Source organism: Misgurnus anguillicaudatus, chromosome 18 (genome assembly GCF_027580225.2).
Source record: "Misgurnus anguillicaudatus chromosome 18, ASM2758022v2, whole genome shotgun sequence".
NCBI classification, from domain to species: Eukaryota; Metazoa; Chordata; class Actinopteri; order Cypriniformes; family Cobitidae; genus Misgurnus; species Misgurnus anguillicaudatus.
In genome coordinates, this window is record NC_073354.2 from 23,240,134 (window position 1) to 23,265,548 (window position 25,415).

General features: G+C 38.0%; 1 protein-coding gene across 1 annotated transcript in view; it reads right to left on the bottom strand.

Moving 5' to 3' along the window:
- Nucleotides 1–425: 425 nt before the first annotated feature.
- Nucleotides 426–25,415, bottom strand: part of fndc1 (fibronectin type III domain containing 1) — a 55,055-nt gene continuing 30,065 nt past the window's right edge. Inside the window, exons 16-22 of the mRNA XM_073856112.1 lie at nt 19,471–19,707; nt 15,969–16,077; nt 5,207–5,286; nt 5,097–5,126; nt 2,567–2,728; nt 2,192–2,314; nt 426–1,755 (exon numbers count right to left, since the gene is read on the bottom strand). Of these exons, the coding sequence (XP_073712213.1) occupies nt 1,640–1,755; nt 2,192–2,314; nt 2,567–2,728; nt 5,097–5,126; nt 5,207–5,286; nt 15,969–16,077; nt 19,471–19,707 (857 nt within the window). The 3' untranslated portion in view covers nt 426–1,639. The remainder of the gene's footprint in view (nt 1,756–2,191; nt 2,315–2,566; nt 2,729–5,096; nt 5,127–5,206; nt 5,287–15,968; nt 16,078–19,470; nt 19,708–25,415) is intronic.

Consider the following 25,415-nt stretch of genomic DNA (forward strand, 5'->3'; position numbering starts at 1 on the left):
ATACAAAAATGTAAGAGTATAAAAATTTGGCAAGTTATAAAAACAACAGCAAACATCACTCACAGAGCTTGCCAGACATTTGCGTTGTGCTTGATATTTAGGTAACTCACAACCAAAAATGAAAATTCTGTCTTATTTACAAACCGGTATAAAGTTTTTTGTTCTGATGAACACGAAGGAAGATATGAAGAGTTTGGTTCCAAAACGCAACAAATCCATTTTGAATAAGTTGGGTAAAAACGTGTTTTCTATACCAAGAAAGTGACAAGATGAAAACCACTATTTACTGTTACAAACTTTCACACAGCATCTTTAGGTTATAATAACATTATAAATTCAAATCCATAATTTGATTTTCAAAGATTTATTATAAATCTGATTATTTTGTACGCAAAATGCAATAAATCCACGACCGTTTTTTTCCCAAATGCTATAATCTATTGAGTCAATATATAGATGTGCATTCATATTTGCCATGTTATATTCATTTAGTTGACTAGTGGTGTACACTGATTAAAAAAATAAACATTAATGGCATTAATCAAAACACTTACTTTGTCATATTAAGAACACTGTCATTGCTGCTGTCATCCTTGGGATGTCGTCGCTTAACTTTTTTGACATCGATCAGCTGTAAAATGTTTTGGTCCTGCTCGATTTTTGTTGACTTTGAGTAAAATAATGGAACGTTTTTCATAAGATTCCTGGGGTCAACGCGTTGTTTTTGTATGTTTGTTGATCATGAAGTACAAACTAGATGAGGAAAACTAGGATACCGTGTATATTCAAAGTGCCACCATTATTGTTTACAATGCGTGGAATGGTGCGCTGTAATTGGTTAAGCAGATTTATTGCATTCTGCAGAGAAGGAAGACTGGTGTTTATCGCGATTTGGAAAAAGATGACAAAATAACACGCTGGATATCAGATTTTGCGTAAAAATTAAGAATATAGTTTTAAATACTGACTTAATACAATATTGAATTTGATGGTTACTTTTTTTTAAATGGTGTTTATCGCTTTTTGGAACCAAACTCTTCATATTTTCTGGAATGTTTGTTACCAACCCGTTCAGAGGCCCCCGTTGAATTCCGTAGTAGTAAAAAGAATACTATGGAAGTCAATAGGCCTTTTTTTTCAGTTTGGTACAAACATTCCCAAAAAAAACTTCCTTTGTGTTCATCAGAACAAAGGAATTCATACAGGTTTGTAACAACATGAGAGTGAGTAATGATAACAAAATTTTCATTTTTGGGTGAACTATCCCTTTAAGATTCTCTGAAGGCACTGTAAGATAAATATTTTGAGTGGAATCTAATGTGATTCATTACTGAACACAAACAAATTAATTTCGAAAAAAAAAAAACCCACAAAGTTAATAAACTCAATACACATGCTGAAATTTCCTCATATACAGACTGATTTAAAAAGTGCTTGATTTCGAATATGCAGAAATATTAGTGTTACTCAAAGTACTATATTCCTTTCATCAGAAGCAATTGCTATATCATTTAGATTTGGTTGCCATTGTGAGCGGTAATTCATCTTTGTGAATGGCTGGTACTGTAACTATAGGGGAAGAACACATTAGCATTGAATGTGTTTTCCGGTGGAAATGTCCTCTTGGAGTTTCTGTTTGTTACCACTTCCCTGGGATGGGAACTCCACACTCATACCAGCCTACGAAATGATGTGGTGTACGCCTGCCAATAGCCCCGAAACTTACTGGCTCTTGTCTATATGAACGATAATAACCTAAAAAAATAAAAAATGCATACTGTTACAAGGCTGAATGAACTTCAATTTAGTTTTGGCAACTACAGTAAGTTGCATTTTGTTACAGCATTTACAGGCATAATATTTTTTTATTTAGTTTTTTTGTTATGCATTACAAATTCCTGTACAGTATGCTTCTATAGCTCAATGGTTGGATGCAAAGCTTTTAAATTCCATTCCAGGGAATGCACATATTGATACAAATGTATAACTTGAATACACTGCAGGTCGCTTTGGATAAAAGCATCTGCCAAATGCATACATGTAAGCATACATTTTCTTAATTAAATTAGCCTATGAAAATGTAATTTGAACAAAATATTTTTTTAAATGTAATGCTTTAATCCTAAAATTGATTCATTCATGCAGCCTAAATATGCTGGAAGACTACAGAGCACGCTCAGATGTGTAGTACCTTGAGCTGTGGGTAGGTATAGGGAGAGGTTGTGTGGTCCCGTTCTTCCCTCTAGATAGGAGTCCACAAACTGGCAGTGGTCCTCTCCGTGGCCAAATGTATCAGCAATGCTGTAGAATGTTTCTGGAATGGTGGAAAACAGTCTTAGCTTGAATATTCCCCAAACCACAGACAGTGCATTGTATTTAGCTGAGGGAAACTGTGGTTTGGAACCAAACGTTCTTCGGCTCAAGTCCAGCGCACCAGAAATAGGTCGCTTTAGATTACAGTCACAGTGGCTTAAGCAAGCATCCGATAAATGATATGTTTTAGGATGCGATGTGATAATCAAGACATAAGTTGTGTCAATCAACAGAGAAAAGTAAAGGTCAATACCTTTCAGTCCATTTCCCATGAAGATCTTATAGCGCAAGGAGTTGCAGAGGACAACACCGACAAACTTCCTGTACCATGTGCGCTTGACAAACTGACTTCCCTTGCAAGTACTGTGGGCGGGGTTATACCTAAATGTAAACGGGATCCAGATAGGTTCGCCACCTAGGGAGGGAATCAAAGGCATTGAGGGTTACAAATGCAATTTGATTATAATAATTCAGTTTACAGTATGGAATCACATTTCAGATAAAGCTAGTAATAAAGGCTTTGCATAGTTTAACAATCTGGAAGAAACACCAGAACATAAGCTTTGGATGCTGGAAAAGATATGCTGTTTTTCAATAGGTTTAAAGGGATAGTTCACCCAAAAATGAAAATTATGTCATTAATGACTCACCCTCATGTTGTTCCAAACTCGTAAGACCTCCGTTCATCTTCAGAAAACAGTTTAAAATGTTTTACATTTAGTCCGAGAGGTTGTTGACCCTTCATTGAAAATCTACGTACGGTATACTGTCCATGTCCTGAAAGGTAATAAAACATCAACAAAGTAGTCCATGTGACATCAGTGGGTCAGTTAGAATGTGTTGAAGCATCAAAAATACATTTTGGTCCAAAAATAACAAAAATTACAACTATTCAACGTTATCTTCTCTTCTATGTCTGTTGTGAAGCGCATGCGCAAGACTAAAGTCACGTGACTGCAGTGACACGGATGACGTGTTATCCTCAGACATGTTTGCAAAGTTTTTTTTCAAACTTACAGCATGTGTCTCCCTCAGACTGTAAACGAAGCCCAGGGGCAAAAAAAACAGCTGGGGCGCACCAGATAACACGTCAGCCGCATCGTACCTCAGCCACGTCACTGCAGTCATGTGACTTTAGTCTCGCGCATGCGCTTCAAAACAAACGCGAAAGAGAAGACAATGCTGAATAAAGTCATAATTATTATTATTATTCTGCCGTAAAACTAATCATGCAGACCAAACCGTAAAGCCTAGCAACATGACATTTTGCCAAATGGTAGGTCTCAATCGTGCGCGAAGTTGAGAGAGTATCAACACGATTGGCCTATAGGTGGAGCTATAGCGATGACAAATGCATTGATGCTCATAACTCCCGCAATTTTTGTCCAAATATCAAGTGCCTTATATCACTGGAATCACTGGATCAAGAAACAAATTGTATATCTTAGATTTCATTTAAATTGTTAAAAGTTTTCCGCTATTTTTCAAATATTCCTTGGAGTTCCAATTATGAAAAGTTATCAAAAAAAGTTGAACTTTCGACTCACCGTCGACACACCATGCCCAAACGCCTGAAGTGTGCGGAGCCACTTGGACTTGACTAGCTATGACTGGTGACATGAATGAGCTATTGAAACCAAATTTGGTACATGTATACATGGGCCTATTCACATGCAAAAAATGTGCTGACTGATCACTAGTTGGCGCTACAGCGATGGCAAACATGTTGATGCCCCCTAACTCCCACAATTCTAGTCCAAATGTCAATTGCCTTATATCACTGTAATCCTTGGCTCAAGACGAACAAAATGTTTATTTCTAATTTCATTTCGATCATGAAATTTTTTTCGGTGAGCTATCCCTTTAAGGGTAAGTCGCTTTGGATAGAAGCGTCTGCCAAATGCATTAATTTATCCTTTAATGATGTTTAAAGAATGTATACAATTAAAATAATATTTCCAGTGATGATCATTTTCATAAAATGATAAGACATATTTACGACAAGTTATGATACAATCTCGAAGAGTTATATCTTCAAATTTGAATAAAATAAAGAAATTGGGGATTGTTTATGATTCAAACTTACAAGCCGCCAAACAACATCATAGAGACATGCTGGTTGGTTTATATCATTCATACTGGGTGTCAAGATCCTAAAACCATTGAACCCCGTGATACGCTGCTTACAGCTATATATTTTTTGTTTTTGGACCAAAATGTATTTTCGATGCTTCAACACATTCTAACTAACCCACTGATGTCACATGGACTACTTTGATGATGTTTCCACCACCCTGCTGGACATGGACAGTAAACCATACGCAGATTTTCAACGAAGGGTCAACAAGCTCTCGGACTAAATGTAAAACATCTTAAACTGTGTTCCAAAGATGAACGGACGTGTTACGAGTTTGAAACGACATGAGGGTGAGTCATTAATGACATTATTTTCATTTTTGGGTGAACTATCCCTTAAAATGTTACTTCGTAACGGTGCATTTACACAGGGTGCCAGCGTTAACGCTTGACAGAGGGTGTGTTTCAAGATAGTCCAACAGCCAATCACAGTGGATGCAACACATGCTCCTCTGTTCTCTGGTCTTGCATAAACGTAATTGGCTGGCTCTGCACTAGGTTATTTGCATAAGGCAATCTGATTGGCTGACGCACGTGCTGAGAAATATGCGCATGACGTCACACATTCAAAGTAAATGGAAAGCGTTAACGCTTGTGGCCCATGTGAATGTACCATTAGAGACTCCAAACATAGATGTATCTCATACCTGGGGGCCGTTCTATGAGAAGAGGGTCGTCTAAATAAAACAAAACAGACATTTAATGTGAGGTTTATGCATTAACAGCCTTCATAAGCATTCAGACATAATAATCTCACCTGACTCTGTTACATATGTTAAAGTTTCACTGAGCGGCCCCAGGCCGAAGATGTTTTTTGCTTGAACTTTGAAGTAATACCTAGAAGAAGGGATTAAAACACAGACGTATAAAATCATACTATCATAGAGAAATGTATTTTATGAGAAAACCTGTACGTAGATATAAAACGTCAGGTTACGACTGTAACCGTGGTTCCCTGAGATAGGGAACGAGACGCTGTGTCATGTAATGACATTATGGGGAACGCTATGCAGCGTGACGCGCGTGAATATTGTGTCAACTAGGTCTATATATAGACGCGGGCGGATGACGTCAAGAGTGACGTGGCAACGCGAGGCTATAAATAGGCGGAAATAATATAGGTCAAACAGCTTCTGTTAAAATTGAAGCGAATGCTACAGGCACAAGGAGTTATGGCAAAGGGACACAGCGTCTCGTTCCCTATCTCAGGGAACCACGGTTACAGTCGTAACCTGACGTTCCCTTTCAAGGGATACTTGACGCTGTGTCATGTAATGACATTATGGGGAACGAGATACCCACTACGCCATAATTAATTGTGACTGTCTGTAAGTGTGAAGGTGTCTACGCACAACTTAAGACATAAAGACCTGAGATCCCGGTAGAAAAGGGAGGTCTAAAAACATAATACCTCATAAAAATGTGTGGGGGAGATTATCCCGCCACACCACAAAGCACGGAGGTCCCTGACAAAGGGGCCAGATAAGACGCCATACTCCTAGTCGAGTGTGCCCTAATTTTCGCAGAGGTGAAAACATAATGTGCACCTCATACGCTATAAAAATAGCCTCCACAATCAATTATTGATTGTTTGTTTAGAGGAAGAATGTTCTCTCTTGGAGAACCAAACACAGACCAAAGGTTGGTCGGATCTTCTAAGGTGGAAGATCTATTAATGTAAACCTCTAAAAACCCCTCAGGGCATAGAAGATGTAGCCTCTGTTGATCCGCCGACTCTTGAGGAGGAGGATGAAAAGCCTGAAAGACCAATGTTCTAGCCACATTGCTAGGAACCTTGGGAACATAACCCGGTCTTGGGTGCAAATAGCCTTAATATGTCCTGAAGCAAACTCCAGGGTAGAGAAGAAGCTGATAAGCTTGGAAGTTGCCCACTCTCCTCGGAGAAGTGATGGCTAATAAAAAGGCTAACTCCAGTGACAGAAACTTAACTGTACACAAGTTAATGGGTTCGAAAGGTGCCATAAAGAACCCCTTTCAGAACTACTACTGTCCCATACTGGAACTCTGATTTGAGCAGGAGGCCTCATCCTAGATGTACCACGCAATAAGGCGTGAAGGCAGAGATAGCCGAAGCATATACTCCTATAGTAAATGGATATAAACCGGATGAAAACCCGGTATTGTAAAAATTCCAGAACTGAAGCCAGTGGGCAGTTTGGAAGTAAATGTTTGTCACTACACAGAGTAGTGAATAATCTCCATTTAAAACCGCCTTAAATGTCGCCTGGAGCGAAACTCCAGGCATGAAGAAGCAGCTGATAAGCTTGTTAGTCACTCACTCTCCTCAGAGAAGTGATGCTACTACCCATAGAGCCCTCAGGGATACGAGTGTGAAACCAGAGATAGCCTCAGCATATACTCTGGGTATAAACCGGATAAAAACCGGTATTGTAAAAATTCCAGAACTGAAGCCACTGGGCAGTTTGGAACTAAATATGGTCGTCACTACACCAGGTAGTTAAAATAGCCTTAATTCGTCTGAAGCGAACTCCAGGCATGAATAAGAAGTCACTCACTCTCCTCAGAGAAGTGATGGCTAATAAAAAGGCTAACTTCAGTGACAGAACTTTATCTGTACATGAATCAATGTGTTCGAAAGAGGCCATTAGAAGGGCTTTCGAAACAACTACAGATAGAGCCCTTAGTAATAAGAGCATAAAAAACAGAGATAGCCGCAGCCTATACTCTGGTAGTAAATGGATATAAACCGGATGAAAAAACGGTATTGTAAAAATTCCAGAACTGAAGCCAATGGGCAGTTTGAAAGTAAATGTTTGTCACTACCCCGAGTAGTGAATAGCCTCCATTTAAAATAGCCTTAATTTCATCTGGAGCTCATTTGTATTTTTCTGTATAAACATTAATTACATCTAGATCCTCAGAACTAGAGTAATTCACAGCCCTCACAGTTAAAACGGATGAAGCCGACTCGCGGGCACCCGTTGAACCATGATGGCTAATAAAAAAGGCTAACTTCAGTGACAGAAATGTATCTGTACATGAGTCAAATGTGTTCGAAAGAGGCCATGAGAAGGGCTTTCGAAGCACTACAGATAGAACCCTTAGAAATAGGAGAATAGACACAGAGATAGCCGCAGCCTATACTCTGATAGTAAATGGATATAAACCGGATGAAAACCGATTTTGTAAAAATTCCAGAACTGAAGCCACTGGGCAGTTTGGAAATAAATGTTTGTCACTAAACCGAGTAGTGAATAGTCTCCATTTAAAATAGTTTTAATTTCGTGTGGAGCTCCTTTGTGTTTTATTTATAAACATGAATTACATCTAGATCCTTAGAACTAGAGTAATTCACAGCCCTCACAGTTAAAACGGATGAAGCCGACTTGCGGGCACCTGTTGAACTATGATGGCTAATAAAAAGGCTAACTTCAGTGACAGAAATGCATCTGCACACAAGTCAAATGTGTTTGAAAGAGGCCATGAAAAGGGCTTTCGAAACACTAAAGAGAGCCCTTAGTAATAGGAGCATAAAAACAGAAATAGTGGATCTTAAATCTGGAGTAATCTCCATTTTAAACCATAATCTTTCGAATAGTATGGGCTTTACAACCTCAGCCCCTGCCTCGACAGGGTGTCTGCTCTCACATTCTGGACCCTGGGGATGTCTGAATGACAAAAAATGTTTTTCCCGTGAGACCAAAGGAGAACCTGATGCGCCAGTCTGTATAGAGGGCGCGACCCCAGGCCTCCCTAATCAGTGATGCCGGTAACGCGTTACTTAGTAACGCGTTACTCTAATTTTACCACTTTTTTTAGTAACGAGTAATCTAACGCGTTAATATTTCCAAACCAGTAATCAGATTAAAGTTACTTATCCAAGTCACTGTGCGTTACTATTTTTGAAATTTTCCTTAGTAAAATATATATTTTCTTGTATATTTCTTCTTGCGTCTCGGGAAGTGAAGTCAGGTGTGCGACAAGTCACGTTTTCAGCACGAGGACAATTCAGGTCACGTGTAAGCGACACAAACGTAAACAACGTACAATGAAGAGAGAAGAGAGTTGCAGCTACAAAAACACTACGTCAAATAAAAAAAAAAAAACATTTGGAGTCGCAGCACGGCGCAGACAGTCAAACTAAGAGCAAGTCCCACCCGGTGATGCGAAGCAGTGAGCAGGAGTTCATCCACTAACCCAAACAACAAAAGCTGGACTTCAGTGCAAAACCAGTAAGTGTGGGAGAGTTGAAGAACGAAAGTAACAAAGCGATTTTCTCCGAGCCCTGATAACATCTAAATCTCACTATGACAGCATATTAGCACATAACCTCTGAAAGAGTTGACAAATATCGCGTTATTTACTCACCGATTACCACGTGTAGATCCAGAACTGTGTTTTCAACCATGATAAGTACATTCCAAAAGCGGTCTTTTTTTCTTACAACGTGTTGTTTTCTCGTTTCATGTGCTACAATACTGATAAATCTACAAGGTATTTACTATATAACATCCTGAAGACTTCTCCGTTTTTCAAAATAAAAGTAAGTCGAGTTTATAGAGTAAGTAGATCCTGTCGGGTCAAAAGTAACACTTGTTAGTTTTGTCCAGCTGCTAATACTGTGTATAATATGGTAAAAAATTGATATTATTCTAATTTGATTTAATTTTATTTTCATAGTGTTTAAACTATTGAATTTTTTTAGTCTCAGCAATTTAAGTTTGTACTGTTGGTTGCTTTTGAAACATTTGATAAAACTGAAATTTAAAATAAAAATGTAATTTAATTATTTTTTACAAAGATAAATGACAAAATAAGTTTGCAGTTACATATTAAAGAGGTCATAGTAATATATATTTAATAAAAACAAGTGTAACACAAAAATCTATCATGTTTTGTTGTGTTACTTTTGACCCACCTGTGTGTTACTTTCGTCCCTGCTGTCAAGGTCAAAAGTAACAATTCACTACTCTTGTTTAAAGTGAAATTATACAGAAGTCGTTTTACATTTGTTCAAAATTCCAGCTGGTTTTGATAGACCACACTTGTGAGTTATTGACCACAACAAAAATATATCTGTCTAAAACATTAACTTTTAAAATTAAGTTTTTCTGAAAATGGCCCCTGCTCACCCCTATTTATGTTAAGTGAAGTCAAGAAAGACTCATATATATATATATTAGTTTTTTAAAACACATCAGTTCAACTTAAAATGTCAGGAGATACATTGTTGACGTTACTGTTAAAAATGCACTTCCAATAAAGTGAGTGTTGGCAAAACCGGTTGTCATTTTTAATGTTGAGGCAGTGGGGGTGTTGGCAGCTACTGGAATGTAACTAACAAAGTAACTTGTAATCTAACTTAGTTACTTTTAAAATCAAGTAATCTGTAAAGTAACTTAGTTACTTTTTAAAGGAGTAATCAGTAATCAGTAATCAGATTACTTTTTCAAAGTAACTGTGGCATCACTGTCCCTAATACTAGATGCTGCCGCCAACGGACCTAACACTCTAGAAAGTGCTTTACGGTGTAAAATTGGCCTTATCTGATCCTAGACACTGATGCCAGGATTGACTCTGTGTGTGTAGGAAACATACGTGCCTACATCCTCACTGAGTCCCAAGCTACCCAAAGAAATAATATTTTCTGCTAGTGGGTTAAAATGCCCTTTTTGGCGTTGTTCCGTAGCCCTAGGCGCTTCATAACTGCCATGTCTCGAGACTGGACTAACACAAGCCAATAGTCTATGTAATTAAGTATTTGGATCCCTTGAAGTCTCAGAGGAGCAAGGGTTAAATCCATGCATTATGCGCTGTGAAAGAACTACTCTGAATGGCAGAACCCGATATTGGTATGGTTTGCCCCCGAAAGCAAACCTGGAATTTCCAGATGCTGCAGGAGGATAGATATATGGACATAGGGGTCCTTAAAATGTATCATGACGAACCAGTCCTCAGACCTGATTAACGCCACAATAAAAGGAAATGTCAGTTTTAGAATTTTTATCTCTTCAGAGATCGATCTAAATAGGCCTCAGCCCTCCATCCTTTTTTGGTACAATAAAATAATGGCTATAAAGCGATGACCTACTCCTTTAATAAGGTGGTCTTTTTCCGGGGCCCACCTCGGTGGGTAAAACCCCTCCGAACCTGGGAGGATGGGAAACAAACTGAATTATGTAGCCTCTCTCTATAACCTCTAGCAGCCATTTTGTGATTTTTTTTTTTTTTTTTTTTTTTTTTCTCACTCATGGAAAAAATGCCCTAAAAAGGGGATGGACTCCAGAATGCTCACTGCCCTGAAGCGGAGGACCGGCAGGGCACAGCTGAGCTACTAAAAATGCCCTATTGTTCTGTTTTATATGTCTTTTTTAATGGAGACAAAAAATTAGGTCTTCTTTAATGAAGACAGAACATATGGGGTTAACAAACTATTTTGTATGTGAGGGCACATCGGGCACAGGTTTTATCTGTGCTCCATGAGAAGTGCCTTAAGAGGCCACTTGTGAACGACAGGACCCCTTTAACGCAGCCTTATGATTTGAGATAATGACTGCTCTCAGATCAGCCTTATGCCTCTCTGGTTGCTGGTTGTTGTTTCGTCCCCCAAGCTCTCTGAGGGAGAGGGGGGACACGAGAGACAACACTCTGTTTTTGTTATCTGTATGTTGTGTTAATACTGTTTAGATGCAGATTCTCGGGGGAAACTGCGACGAGGAAAAACCTGTTTCTTTAGTAGCACGGAGAGAAGCTCCGCTCTCCTGAGCTCATCTAATATTACAGGATTCAGGTTCACCCTTTATTTCATACAATATCTGCTTGATATGCATGAAGAATGCCAATATTGCGAAGGCATGCTCCATCGCGACCCGCGACCATATAAACTTGTTAATCCATTTACATTGTTGCTGTCTCTCGCAACAAATAAACCGCGAGATACTGTCAATACGGGCATTTGCCGTATCTGCATTATTTAAAAAACCCCCAAAAAGGGTTAAGAAACTCGCTGATGTGTTTAACAATAAATGAGAGGAGTCTGCATATCTGCATGGTCTTCCGTTTAAAAACTTATCAGTGTAAATCAGGGAAGAAAGTTAAACCTCTATCGTCAAGTTCACTGGCAGCCTTCACTTTGTGCTGGTCAGTAAAGTCAATATTAGATTGTTACAGCCGATCGGGTCACAACATAATAGTTCTTCGTAACATGGAGAAAGGGTATAAATCAGTAAGCTTTGTGTTTTCTGTATAAACATTAATTACATCTAGATCCTCAGAACTAGAGTAATTCACAACACTCGCGGATAAAACGGGTGAAGCCGCTCACGGGCACCCGTTGAACCACAAGGCTTGCGGGGTTTGTTTTCTGTATAAACATTAATTACATCTAGATCCTCAGAACTAGAGTAATTCACAACACTCGCGGATAAAACGGGTGAAGCCGCTCACGGGCACCCGTTGAACCACGCTTGCGAAAACCCATCGAGAGCGAAGCATTTGAATGGTATTTCCTCACAATGCCCGCACGCCTCCCCCTCGGGGAAAGCGTGCGTGTAGTCCGCACCAAACACACAAAACTCGTGCTATCCCCGTCAATAATAATCTAGGACAGGGGATAACACACTTCTAAATCCCTTTCTCTTATCCATGTTTCCCTAGTTTTTTAAACTAATCTAATCTAATCTCACTAGATATATATTTAGACACATTCACATTCACACAAGCGTTCGCTGAAATAGCAGAAGCTGTTTGACCTATATTATTTCCGCCTATTTATAGCCTCGCGTTGCCACGTCACTCTTGACGTCATCCGCCGGCGTCTATATATAGACCTAGTTGACACAATATTCACGCGCGTCACGCTGCATAGCGTTCCCCATAATGTCATTACATGACACAGCGTCAAGTATCCCTTGAAAGGGAACTAAACTGAACGTAGCTGAATGAAACTCCCGCCCCTTTAGTAATGGTACAGTGAGGAGCAAAAGGCTGGAATGGCACAGATGGAGAAAGGGAAGAATATTAAAAGCTTAAAACATTCTTCACATGATGATGATGATGAAGATTTGAGCCTCTGATAAAAAAGAATAATGACAAGAAGAGGTTGCGTGTTTAAGAGGAAAACGCATCAGAAAGGAATTTTAAATCTGACGAAACTTCTTTGTGACAAATAGCAGACCGCAGCCACTTAAGACTGGGGCTCTGGCACATACTTTGCCTATGAGAATAAATAAAACAAGAATAGAAATTAGAAAAGAGATCTCTGATTAAGTTCAAAGGGTGCGTAGGGCAGGGCTGCTTAGTGCTCAAAGCCTCGGGTCTTCCAATGACTTAGTGTTCAGCAAGCGCACGCTTCACTAGGTTTAACTCGGGACCCGTTTAATAATATAAAGCACTGCTGGATCAAATTATAACAGCCATGTGGAAACTCTGACCAAAATAAAGAGAAATTGACAATTACAGTCAGACAGCCAGAGGGAAAGGGGATTGTCATTTTTCAGCGAGGGTGAATTTGTCATTTTTCCTTGTCTTTAGGAGCATACATCATTGAGGATGTCTGTTTGTGTGTGTGTGTGTGTGTGTGTGTATCGTTTTGTGATGTTTATGTAAATGTGCGTCCTTTTATGCTTGTCCTTTTGACCAGAGTTCTTTGTGAAATTGATGAAAGCTTGAGTCTGGAAATCACATCCAAGTGGTTTGTCATTGTTTCTTTAACAAAGAAGTGTCTGTTTTACCCCACAAACATTGCATTTATTAAGACTTTCCCTTGCTTAGTATGAAAGATTCAAAACTAAGTTTCTAAGTAAGCGAATTATTTCTGAAACTTATCAGCACTGAATTGGCTGAATTATTAAGTGTCAGTCAAAGTGCTTGGCTGACAGGCTGTTATAACAAAGAGGTTTAAATGAATCCCAGAGGACAATAAAAAACCTTCATCCTCATATTTCACACCTAACAACCAAACAAACTGACACGTCTAATGAGTGCATATGAGTTGAAGTGTTTTCTCAAGGTAGCGCTGAAAAGAGGGCATCTGTCTGTCTGGGAAAGTGTGGAAATGTCAATCAAACCTGGAGGGTTGCACACAGCTGTATGTGTTTATGCATGCGTTTGTAACTCATCTGCAGGCCCAGACAGAATATAGTGATGTTTTATGCATTTTTGTGCTGATTTTCAATTGAAAATCTGTGGAATTCAGTGGATTTGTTTAAAAAAAATTGAGGGTGCTTGTTATCTTATTTTAAAGGTGCAGTGTGTAGATTTTAGCGGCATCTAGTGGTGAGGTTGGGAAATGCACCCCTCCCTTTTGAAGCACAAAGAGGAGCTACGGTAGCCTTCATAGGACGCAGATGTCATTGTCTGAGACTAGTGATAGGCCGATATATCGCGCCGATATTTGCGAGTTTTATGTGTATCGGCATCGACCGATACGTAGCTGCCGTGTTTGCCGATTTTTTCCGGCATTGTTACAGACAGAGTGCTGGAAGCCGCATGCGATTGCAGGTCATGTGACTAAAAACAACCAACCTTTCCATGACAACATCGAAAGCTCGGTCTTAACAGCTGATAATACTGTAGATGGACCAAGCAGGTTTTTATTTCTCATCTCTATGAGGCGGTTTCCCGGAAGGGATTAGACTAGTCCTAGACTAAAATAAATGTAAGAACTGTCCAAACTAATAACATCTCTTTTTAACATATGAGGAAATTATTTTTGACATTTGTGGCCTTGCCTGTAAAAACCCATCTAAAGTTATTTTTTTGTGATTAGCTGTTTTCTTTATAATTGCGTCCTACATAATGTAAAGAATTCATTAGGTGAAAATATAACCTTGATGTCTTTAATGTAGAGCCATGTCAAAGAATGAATCAGCGATTAAAATCAAACTTTAATGCTCTTAAACACATATTAAGATTATAAGACTGGATTTTACAGACAGGGTCACATTTTTGTATGCCGTGAGGTTTTAGGGCATATACGGTATCTGTATCCCAATTCGAAGGCTGCGACCTTCGAAGGACGTATTCTAAGACACAGCAGCGCGATTGAAGACTAGTAAGGCTGTCCCAATTCGAAGGATGCTTAAAACGAAGACCCAAATTGCGGCATATATCTCGGCGCTACTAAGGATCCTTCACAGCCGAGGCTATCCAGAGATTCATTGCACGCCTGTAACGTCTGAATATAACAGCTGGATATTTTAAGATAAACATTTAAAACTTCTATTAAATAAAAGTGTGTATTTAGCAGAAAAAAAGTTTCTTGTCACTGTTTTAGTATTAAAAGTTATTTTTTAAATTAAAATTATTCTGTGTAAATTGCGTATATTGCGCTTGATTAATTTGATATAGTGTTAGTTAGTTTAATGATATTTTCTAAAATAAAATTAATATTTTTATGGTTCCATATTTATTCTAATAAGTCAGAAACGTGTCCCTGTCGGCGTGTACAGGTACAGCAGGTGACGCAACTTATGGATCCTCCGAAGGCTAGACTATTTGCGGACTTTGGAGTCTGCAACCTTCAAAAAACAAGCACTCGCTTTCAAGGACGTGTCCTTCAAAGGACCCAGCCTTCAAATCGGGACACGGCTCATATGTCCGTGTAGACAGCTTAGGACTTCAGGTGTACTGTAAAGCACTTATGTATAAATGTTGTTTTGCAAAATAAAAAGTGGTTTACTTCAGGCATTTACGTGAGGTTTACAATATTGCAGTGAGGGCAGCATTCAAGAAACTGTCACAATACAGCCCAGTGAATGTGTTTAAAATTGGGTCTGGCCAAAGGCTGGCAGGTTCTGATGAGTCTGCTAAGACCCATCTCTCAAAACACATGTTCCTCATGAGCCAGTTTCCACAGCGTATCATAGCAGTTTCTTTAAACTCTTGTGAAACTGATCTTATGCCTAAGTGAGTGAAAAACAAACTCGCTTATGTCAATGTAGGTTTTGAATTTATTTACTTTTTACTTCATTTTTGGAGACAAAAAAGAAAATTTATAATAGTCCCTAGATCCTATGACGTAAGCAGTCATGTTTTAGAAATTATACCACAGCTTAGATCAGTTATCTTGTCAGAGATAGTTTAAGACGTTTTTCATTGGAATAAAATGTTTCAATAAATTGTGTACTATAGATCACAGATATAGTCAAGTCATGACACCTTATGTTGGTGCAGTGGTTTGTGTGTCTAGAACAGTGGTTTCCAACTTTTTAATCCTTGGAGTCCCCCCTTAGTTAATTTACAACAATCTGTGCCTTCCCCAGTCCTCTACATATATCTGTCCGTTTAATTTTGCTGTGACGTTGACAAGCAGATCTTTATTTAAGCTCAAAGTATATCAGATCCTGTGCCCCCCTCTGTACTCTGGCGGCCCCCTAAGAGCGGCCAAATTGGAATGTGACATCAAAGTATAGCGAGAGTGATACTACTTAATATAATCTAGCCATGTTTCCATACAAAGTGATAGCTGACTTACACTGTCATCATGAAAGGTGAGTAAATCACCATAGATTTGTCTTATTTTGACTAAATCGCACCTGGAGTTGGGCTTGAGGTTTTCAACAGGAAGGTGGGTTCCGTTTGAGGGCCTGGTTGACCACCTGTTATTCAGGACATCGTCATAGGATGCACTGTGTACCATGTAACCTGATAAAAGAGAGAGGTACAAAAAAAGAGGTATTTTGTTGATTTGAAAGCTGTGATTTCTATTTTGATATCAGTGCAGTGATGCATGAAGTCGAACACACCACACTATAAAAAATACGCTGGATTTACTTACTACTATTTTAAGCAATTGCTTTTAACAAAAAAAAGACGTACTTAAAAAAGTGGATGCAAAAATAATGCACTATATTTGCATCCACTTTTTTAAGTAAGTTTTTTTTTGTTAAAAGCAATTGCTTAAAATTCCATATAATACATACTATTTTATATATATTTTTCACTATATTTTTAAGAAAATCCAGCCTTTATTTTTTAAGTGCAAACTTAATGCTAAAATAGTGGGATATAGTATATACAGCATGTGTGTATTTCCACATTTAGATGTTGCCTTCAAGTGAAGTCAGAAATGTCGTAATTATAAGTTCTGAGTTATTAATGCCCAAACAAAGTTGTATTTACGAGTCTGAAATTATAGATGATACACGAGTTGTGATGTTTTACGGGTTGTGCCAATTTTCAACATGATGAAAGGCAAGCCTGTTGTCAAAGATAATGACAAAGCCAATGATTTTGCAAAAGTTATTTTAGTTTTACATGCTCTATGCCAATCACTTTAAATGGACAATGTAAATAAAAAATTACTAGAATTCCTATATATGCAATTTATAGCTGCATTTTGGATAGTTTTGTTTGCTTACTCACTGTAAAAAAAGATGGACGACGCAACGCCACTTCCTTCCATTGTAATGAACTAAAATGCCTGACGATGGGCGCTGACAGTGACACGTTACTCAAAAACGTCAGTTTGGAGCCAGGGCATGCACCGAAGAAATCGTCCGTGTAGCCCATAGGTGGAGCCATGCGGCGGTATCAAACTTACACCCAAACACTTGCGCACCCAATTTAACCACACTGCTTGAATGCACTGAAAAAATGATTCATCGAATTTAATCAATTTTTTTAAGGTAAGTGGTTGCAATCAATCCATTTATGCTACATTTAAACAAAAGTTTTATATTTTATTTTACTTTACTAATCTTTTTTGAATTTTTTAAAATTTTTAAATAAATTGATTGCAACCACTTACCTTTAAAACATTGAATAAATTCAATGAATAATTTTTTTCAGTGTGTCTCATTTGACTGGCTTGCTAAAATAAGTTAAATACAACTGATTTTGTCGATGTGAAATTACATAGAATTTGAAAATAAATAGTTAGTTATATCTTCAATCTTCCCTCAAAGCTCCAAGAGCCCCTCAGAGAAGCTGTCAATCACAAATGTCAATCATAATGACACGCCCCGTTTCTAGCATCAAATTACTAGCTTAAATTAAACTTATTAGAAAAATAAACAATTATCAGCGCGATAACAACTACCTTAAAGGACCAAAACCATATTTTGGAAAAATTTATTGGAAGTGTAATTTATTTATTTATTTTGACCCGAGTCCCATTCTTTGCATGTAAAGGGAGGGGTTTATGACTTGTACTGCAACCAGCTACAAGGGCAGCTTCACTTTTCAAGATGGGCACGCCCGGGTTAACTCTAATTTCGTTTACATTATTTTCACACTTGAATGTGTTACATCATAATAACGAATGCAGAACTACGAGAGGTACGAGTTTCCTAGATGCACCTGAAGGTAGCATAATTTGAAAGGAATTTACATATGAACATTTTTACATGCTTTTAATTGTGTTCAAATTTCCTCTTTGCCTATGATGGATAGAGAAACACTTGATATGGGTCTGTTGCATTCAGCAGAATTTACATAACATTGAACAGCGTACAATGCCATGCATTCTCCTCTGAACTCTGTTACAGCTTTAAAAAGGCAAAGCAGGAATATCTAGTAAAGTTCATTGAAGAACATCTGGACTTTATTTTTCATTTGTAAAGTTGCACCATTCATCAAATCAACTTTATCATTCATCTATTGGCTGGAGTTCCTTTGCATTTGAACCTCCTCCTCACACATCACATCATGACACTAACAGTGGCTGTGGGAATTCCCTCCTTGTACTGTATGTAAGATTTGTGATGAAACAGTGTTGAATATTCAAGACCAGCATTATTCATAGTTTCATTTTTACAAGTGCATGTGAACTAAAAATTGGTTTAATTTTAACAAGAAGCTAAAAGGCTGTAGGACATGTGAAGCATACTTAAATATACACCTAAATTGTTGTATAGTGTGCACTAATCAGTATAAAGAGTATGCAATTTCGAATGCAGTTGAATAGATTCTACACAGTTTCTATATAGCTACAAGCTAATAGTACATTTAATCAGAAAACAGAATACAGAAAACTTCGAAAATATCTGTTCTGTTTCTGGTGGATTTGACTTTAAAAGCTCATTCCTTATAATACACAGAAGAAATGTAGCAAGTCGTCTACAGTACTGTGAACATCATTGAATGAGTTGTCAGATCAGATCATGTAGTTGATATTGCACATATGTCTTTCAAATGACAATGTTGCTGTTGACGCGGTTGTGATTTCCTCAGCTAATCATATGGGCTGTAAATCTTTTTTCAGCGTTGGTATCGAACAAGCCTAAACATGACTGTCTTGCTAAGTGACATATTGCATGCATATTTCACACTGCAGATGGAAAAAGCATCACTGATTACTTCATACATTTTTTATAGGGATAGTTGACCCCAAAATGAAAATTCTGTCATCATTTACTCACCCTAATGTTGTTTTAAACCTGTGTGAGTTTCTTTCTTCTGATGAACACAAAAGAAGATATTTTGAGAAATGATGGTAACCTCGCAGTTGATGGTACCCACTGACTTCCATAGTAAGACAAACAAATGCTATGGAAGTCAATGGGTGCCGACAACTGTGTGCTTACCATCTTTTATTAAAATATCTTTTTTGTGTTCATCAGAAGAAAAAATCATACAGGTTTGTAACAACATGAGGGTAAGTAAATGACATGATTTTAATTTTTGGGTACAGTATCCCTTTAAACTGCTGTATATGTTAGTAGTAAAACGTCAGACTACAGATTCATTTTTTGTTTGCATAAATAAAATTTGATGTGCTCCTTATATATAAGTATAGCTCAGTGGTAGAGCATTGTGTTAGCAGCGCAAAAGGTCATGGGTTTGAACCCAGGGAACACAAATACTGACATAAGAAATATATACAGTATCTTGTAATGCACTTTAAGTTGCTTTGGATAAAAGTGTCTGCCAAACATGTAAATGTGTTTTTGTTGCTGATTTAATAAAAATCAAAATTAGGACCACTTTTTCCACTTTCTTGGAAAAGTTGTGAAATCAAAAATGTAGAGTAAGATATTACAAATGAGTTTTATGCTACTTCTTTTTCATTAGACATCTGTTAAACTTTTTACTTACCTGATACCATATCATCCTTCAGTGGGCGTGCCCAGTCCAAGATGACAAAGGAGTGACAGCCCTCCATAGCAACCACAGTAACATTATGCGGTTTGTTCTTGGGTGGCTGCTTTTGATTGGTTGTCTCTTGGTCTTTCTCCATCAAGTCCGCCAAGACATCCACTTGCAGGTACTCCAGAGCCTCGGTCAGGGAACAGGGAGCTCCAGGGTCCTTACGTATGTAGTTTACATATGGAGCTGTGAAGAGGAGATTGTAGGGGAAAAAGAAAGGATGTAAGTGCAAAGGATGCCAAGGTGCTATTGACTAATATGTAGAGTGAAGTTCAAAAGTCTAAAATCACTATTGACATACTTAAATTAGCAGTTCTTAAATGTAATAGCATTTTTATTACAAATTATAAGCCTTCATCAGCATAACAACTAGAGTGAAAATCTTTAGTTTTCGGTATGTCCCCCTTCAGTATAAATGCCACATACTTCAGCTGGTATGAACCTTGGCAAAACGTCATGATCCATGACATCACAAAAATATTGGCCTGTGACCCTGGACCACAAAACCAGTCTTGTATATTTGTAGCAAAAGCCAACTTTGTATGGGGGTCACCATACTAATAGGAACACCATACTAATACTGTGTTTGACCCCCTTTCGCCTTTAGAACTGCCTTAATTCTATGTGGCATTGATTCAACAAGGTGCTGAAAGCATTCTTTAGAAATGTTGGCCCATATTGATAGGATAGCATCTTGCAGTTAATGAAGATTTGTGGGATGCACATCCAGGGCACGAAGCTCCCGTTCCAACACATCCCAAAGATGCTCTATTGGGTTGAGATCTGGTGACTGTGGGGGCCATTTTAGAACATTGAACTCATTGTCATGCTGAAGAAACCAATTTGAAATTATTCGAGCTTTGTGACATGGTGCATTATCCTGCTGGAACTTGGAAGTAGCCATCAGAGGATGGGTACATGGTGGTCATAAAGAGATGGACATGGTCAGAAACAATGCTCAGATAGGCTGTGGCATTTAAAAGATGCCCAATTGGCACTAAGAGGCCTAAAGTGTGCCAAAAAAACATCCCCCACACCATTACACCACCACCACCAGCCTGCACAGTGGTAACAAGGCATGATGGATTCATGTTCTCATTATGTTTATGCCAAATTCTGACTCTACCATCTGAATGTCTCAACAGAAATCGAGACTTATCAGACTAGGCAACATTTTTCCAGCCTTTAACTGTCCAATTTTGGTAAGCTCATGCAAATTGTAGCCTCTTTTCCCTATTTGTAGTGGAGATGAGTGGTACCCAGTGGGGTCTTCTGCTGTTGTAGCCCATCCACCTCAAAGTTGTGCGTGTTGTGGCTTCACAAATGCTTTGCTGCATACCTCAGTTCTAACGAGTGGATATTTCAGTCAAAGTTGCTCTTCTATCAGCTCTAACAAATTATAATTTGACTTGAACGACCCTCGTATTTAATAATATCGCTTTACTTAAATTATTTAGAAAAAATGATTTTTAATCTGTTAGTTTAATACACTACATTTAAAACACAAAGCACTCCAAAATGCACTTTTGTGCAAACAAATAATCTTTGGTTTTCTAGTGCCATTCAATAAATGCATTTCTTTAATATTGTACTGTTTGAATTTTGCTTGCTGTCCTCTTTCAAGGGTCTACATTTGCTCATAGTTACAGATAATAAAAACACTTGTTGATATTTCACTGTAGACTGTAGCTCTTCCTGTTAGCTCAATTCAAATACTGTTATTTCTGTCAGCCCACATAATGCCAGCTGGATCCACAGCTGTGAACACTTCCAGAACCCCCTGTCTGATTGGGCCACAGGATTCACACCTGGAGCTAATCAAAACCTCCATGTGACGCTGACCCAAACACAGAACAAAAAACACACTTCTGTGCATGTGCCTCCGTTGAGACTTGCCGAGACTCACACACGCACGCGGAACTCGGTTACGGGTGATGAAGTGAACACTGCAAATACAGTGTGTGTGTGAGATAAAGCAGAAAAGTGCATCGAAGAAGAGACAGGATACAGCTTTCAACATGATTATGCTTAATTTCTCAGAGATTAAGTTGATATATGTGCAAAACACAGAGTAATTTTTTGTGATTTACTGTTTCAATCGTTCTACAAAATATAAAGAACATTCTGTAAAAATATAACTAAGCAAGGCCATGCCAAAGATTGAAATAAATCAAACTTTGATGCTCCTAATCTCATAATTAGATTATGAGACTTTAACCTGGATTATACAAACAGAGTACTGTACATACGCACACAGTCGTACATTAACGTGGGAGCAAATACAGCAGAGAATTTGTTGAAGATCTGGACAGCAGAGAGTACACCAGCATATTAAACCCATAAATAATAAAGAACATGTCTGAGGTTTGGGCCAGAAGGAAGCCTCTCTGCTCGTATCAGCACATTTAGCTCATCACATTTTATTTAGTGTCTATCTAGACATTTCTCTGAAGAAATGGCAAGCATATGTGTCTGTTGTGTGGTCGACAGTCTGAAGTGTCACGATTTATCTCTATCCATGGACCGAAGATGAGAGATTTTCCACAGAGCTGTGTTTGCTGTGTTCCTGGAGCTGATAGGCATTTACATTGTTTTGTCTAAAACAATGGCTACCTCTGGATCAAATGATATGGATTCTTTTATTCTTATAAATGCTTGAAATGCCCGAGCACTGGTATGCAGACTTCAGGTGTACTTTTTGATTCACTTTTTTGTATCTTTATTTCTAGTGTAGGGGTCCGCGGGGCAAAAACTAAGTTGTAGTTGTTAGTTGTAACACAGACTGTTTACATTAAGTACGTTTACATGCACAGAATAAGCGGATAACTATAAAAAATCTGCTTATTATAAAAAAACAGTTTTCATGCGTTTACATGCAAATCAATAAACCGGCTATGCAGACAACTGCGTTTACATGGGACTTGGAGATTTGTCAGGTTTCTTGCATGTAGTGACGTCATCGCCTAAAGTACATAATAGTCGTTCAAAAAGCCGACGGCATATCTGTCTTAAGTTATACTGTTTTATCTCTTTTCATGTCTCCAGAATCTGTAAATATGACATCAGTTTTTATTTTCACAGTTTCTCTGCCAACTGCTTTAGTAGAGCAGAGACTTTTATGTGTTACTTTGCGCTTACTTCCCGTTGCCGATCGGTTTTTACTTACACCGTTTATGGGCTTTCCCAGATTAAAGAAAACCGTTTTACGCGTTTACATGATCCCACGTGTTATCAGTTTATTAAGCATAATCGGCGTAAGACTGTGCATGTAAACACACTCACTGTTGCACAAGGTTTTCACGCTGCCAAAAGACGATCTCCCGCAAATGATTAGAAATGTATAATGTTTCATCATATGTTTTTTTCGGTTTCTAAGTTGGGTGTGTAAGATACCAAATCCAATTCTATGTCATATTAATCAGTGTCTTGTTGACTAAAACATAGCATCGTTTTGAAATATGTCTGCAGCTCTTTTGAGTGGGCTTGAAAATATTTTGACCCAGCAGGGTTAATTGTAGCGTTGTGTTACAACTAACCCCTCAGCACTATATGAAAACCGCTAACGTTAGCGTAATTCTTGCCGTTGTTTTAAATAGGCTACACACGAATGATTGCTGGCTGCCAACAAAATAAATGTGCCTCTCTTATCAAAGTCGTGTGTCAAATGTATTTTTGTTCATATGTTTAATATTAATTGAATAAGGTCACGTCAAAGATTGAAATCATAATGAAATGAATGGCTAAAATCAGACTTTGATGCTCATTATCTCAGAATTTGATTTTGAAACGGTAGTATGGTTATTACAGACTGGGTCACATAAAAAAAAATGTTTTGTCATAATTGTGCTGCTTTTCTTCACATATTTAGACATTTGTATCCATTTATAATTGAACTATTGTTAGAAAAGGGCTGGATGAACGGATACAGTGTGGATACCTGTCTAGTATAGACAGATATATAAACAATATCCACTTCAAGTATATAGACAAAATAGTATTGAAATATTTGCATGCCAACTTAAATTTTAGCAAGTGTTACAACTACCCCCCTGCCTGTTACAATTGTAACATTTGCACTTCTGTCACGTTTTATGTAATTGTCCAAGAATGGTAAGTAATAGAAACAAACTTCAAATGTTGATTTGTAGCAGAAATGTGTATGTTGCTTGTGTAAAAATATAATTAATCAAACTCAAATATTTTTTAAACGATTGAGCCAAAACCAAAAAGCGTTAGGTTGTGCCCCGCTCTCCCCTACTAACAACATTCTGGTGCTGAAGCTGTACCATCCTACATATTTCCATTGAGGCTCAATTGAGCTGGAAATTGGCTCTGCAATGGCCCAAACAACCTACTGGTCTCGAACCAAAAAACATCTGACTGTGGTGCGGTCTAATGTCCAAACAAAAACAAGTTATTCTGCTAAAACCAATGCACAATGTCCTGCTTGAATCTGTAACCACAATCTGTACCATGCAGTATGCTTATAAATGCAGAGATGAACTTGGTGGTCTCTTTATATAATCAAACTTATGTATTTGAATACTATAAGTGGTACTTCTGGCTCCAATGGTCTCAATGGTGCTGATATCTCCACATCCTGATATAGCACTGGTCATTTTTTTATACTGAGGTAGAAATGCATTAAAATCACCAAGCTAGAGACTGCTGAGGCTCTCCCTCATAAAACAATGAGCTTGGTTTGTACTATTTTTCTCATTCTTATGGTGTTTTCCTATGTTTTCGGCCAAAGCAGTTGATGTCACTTCACTGCCAAGGGAAGCATATTAGAGCAGCCGTGAAACAGTAAGAGCTCTTAGATTGCTTGCTAATGATTACAAACAGAACCTAGGTCAATACAACCCATTCTTGGTCAATATAACCCCCGATTCTGGTCAATGTATAATAATTGTGACAAATAACTGATATTTGTGTATGCAACAGTGTGTATCATAGTGAAAGTAATGCCCGAAATCACAAAAAAAAAAAACATGGCATGAGGAAATTAATTAAAGGATTTTCTTTTCTGTAATACAGTTGTGTGAAACAAGTCTGTGTGTGAACATTTATGTAACCAAACATAGAGACTTTAGAGAAAGAGATACGGGAAAGTCCATGTTGTGACACTTAACACCAGACAAGTGCTTGTGCTGAGTTGTGAAAAGGTGCTAGGCAAATACTAAGCTCTCAAGACAATAACAAACTGTACTTCTTTACTGCTAAAGTATAAAAAAATAAATGAGGACCAGAACAAATTTACAATCTCTGGAGCCAAACCTCCAGCTCAGCATAACCAATTCTCATATTTATCCAGATGTTGGCACAAGCTCTGCACATAAACTGGACAAGAAACAATGTTCCATAGCTAGGTGAACGTATGGCTTGTGGTGGTTTGGGTTTGAAACGATGGAATGTGCTGACAATGATGTTAAAATACCATTATGTTGAGTCTTAGTAAATTAATTCATGCTGAACTTAAAAAAAAGCTTGGCTAAATTTGGAGAGCACAAAATGGAAGAAAGATTTCTTCACACATAAGACAGTGTGCTTTGCTAAAGTGCTCGGCTGGATTACTGTGTATATCTGTTACATAATTATGATGAACGGTTAGAAGCAAATTCATACATTTACTGTAGCTGTAAAAGGTAGCTTATAGTCATTTCACGTGTGCTTGAATCTTAAAACAGTAGCACTGTTTGCGAATTGGCCAACATCTTAATAGTTGAACAGCTGTAAATAAACTGGCTTTCGCATTTTTCTTACTCGTGCACACACCTTCATCTTAACACACACGCAGACCTTTGAGCACTTGGGAAGGAAGCCCAAACCCACAGACACCGAGGAATAATTTATAGAGCTGACTTTAAATACTTTCACTCAGGCATTTTGAGAAA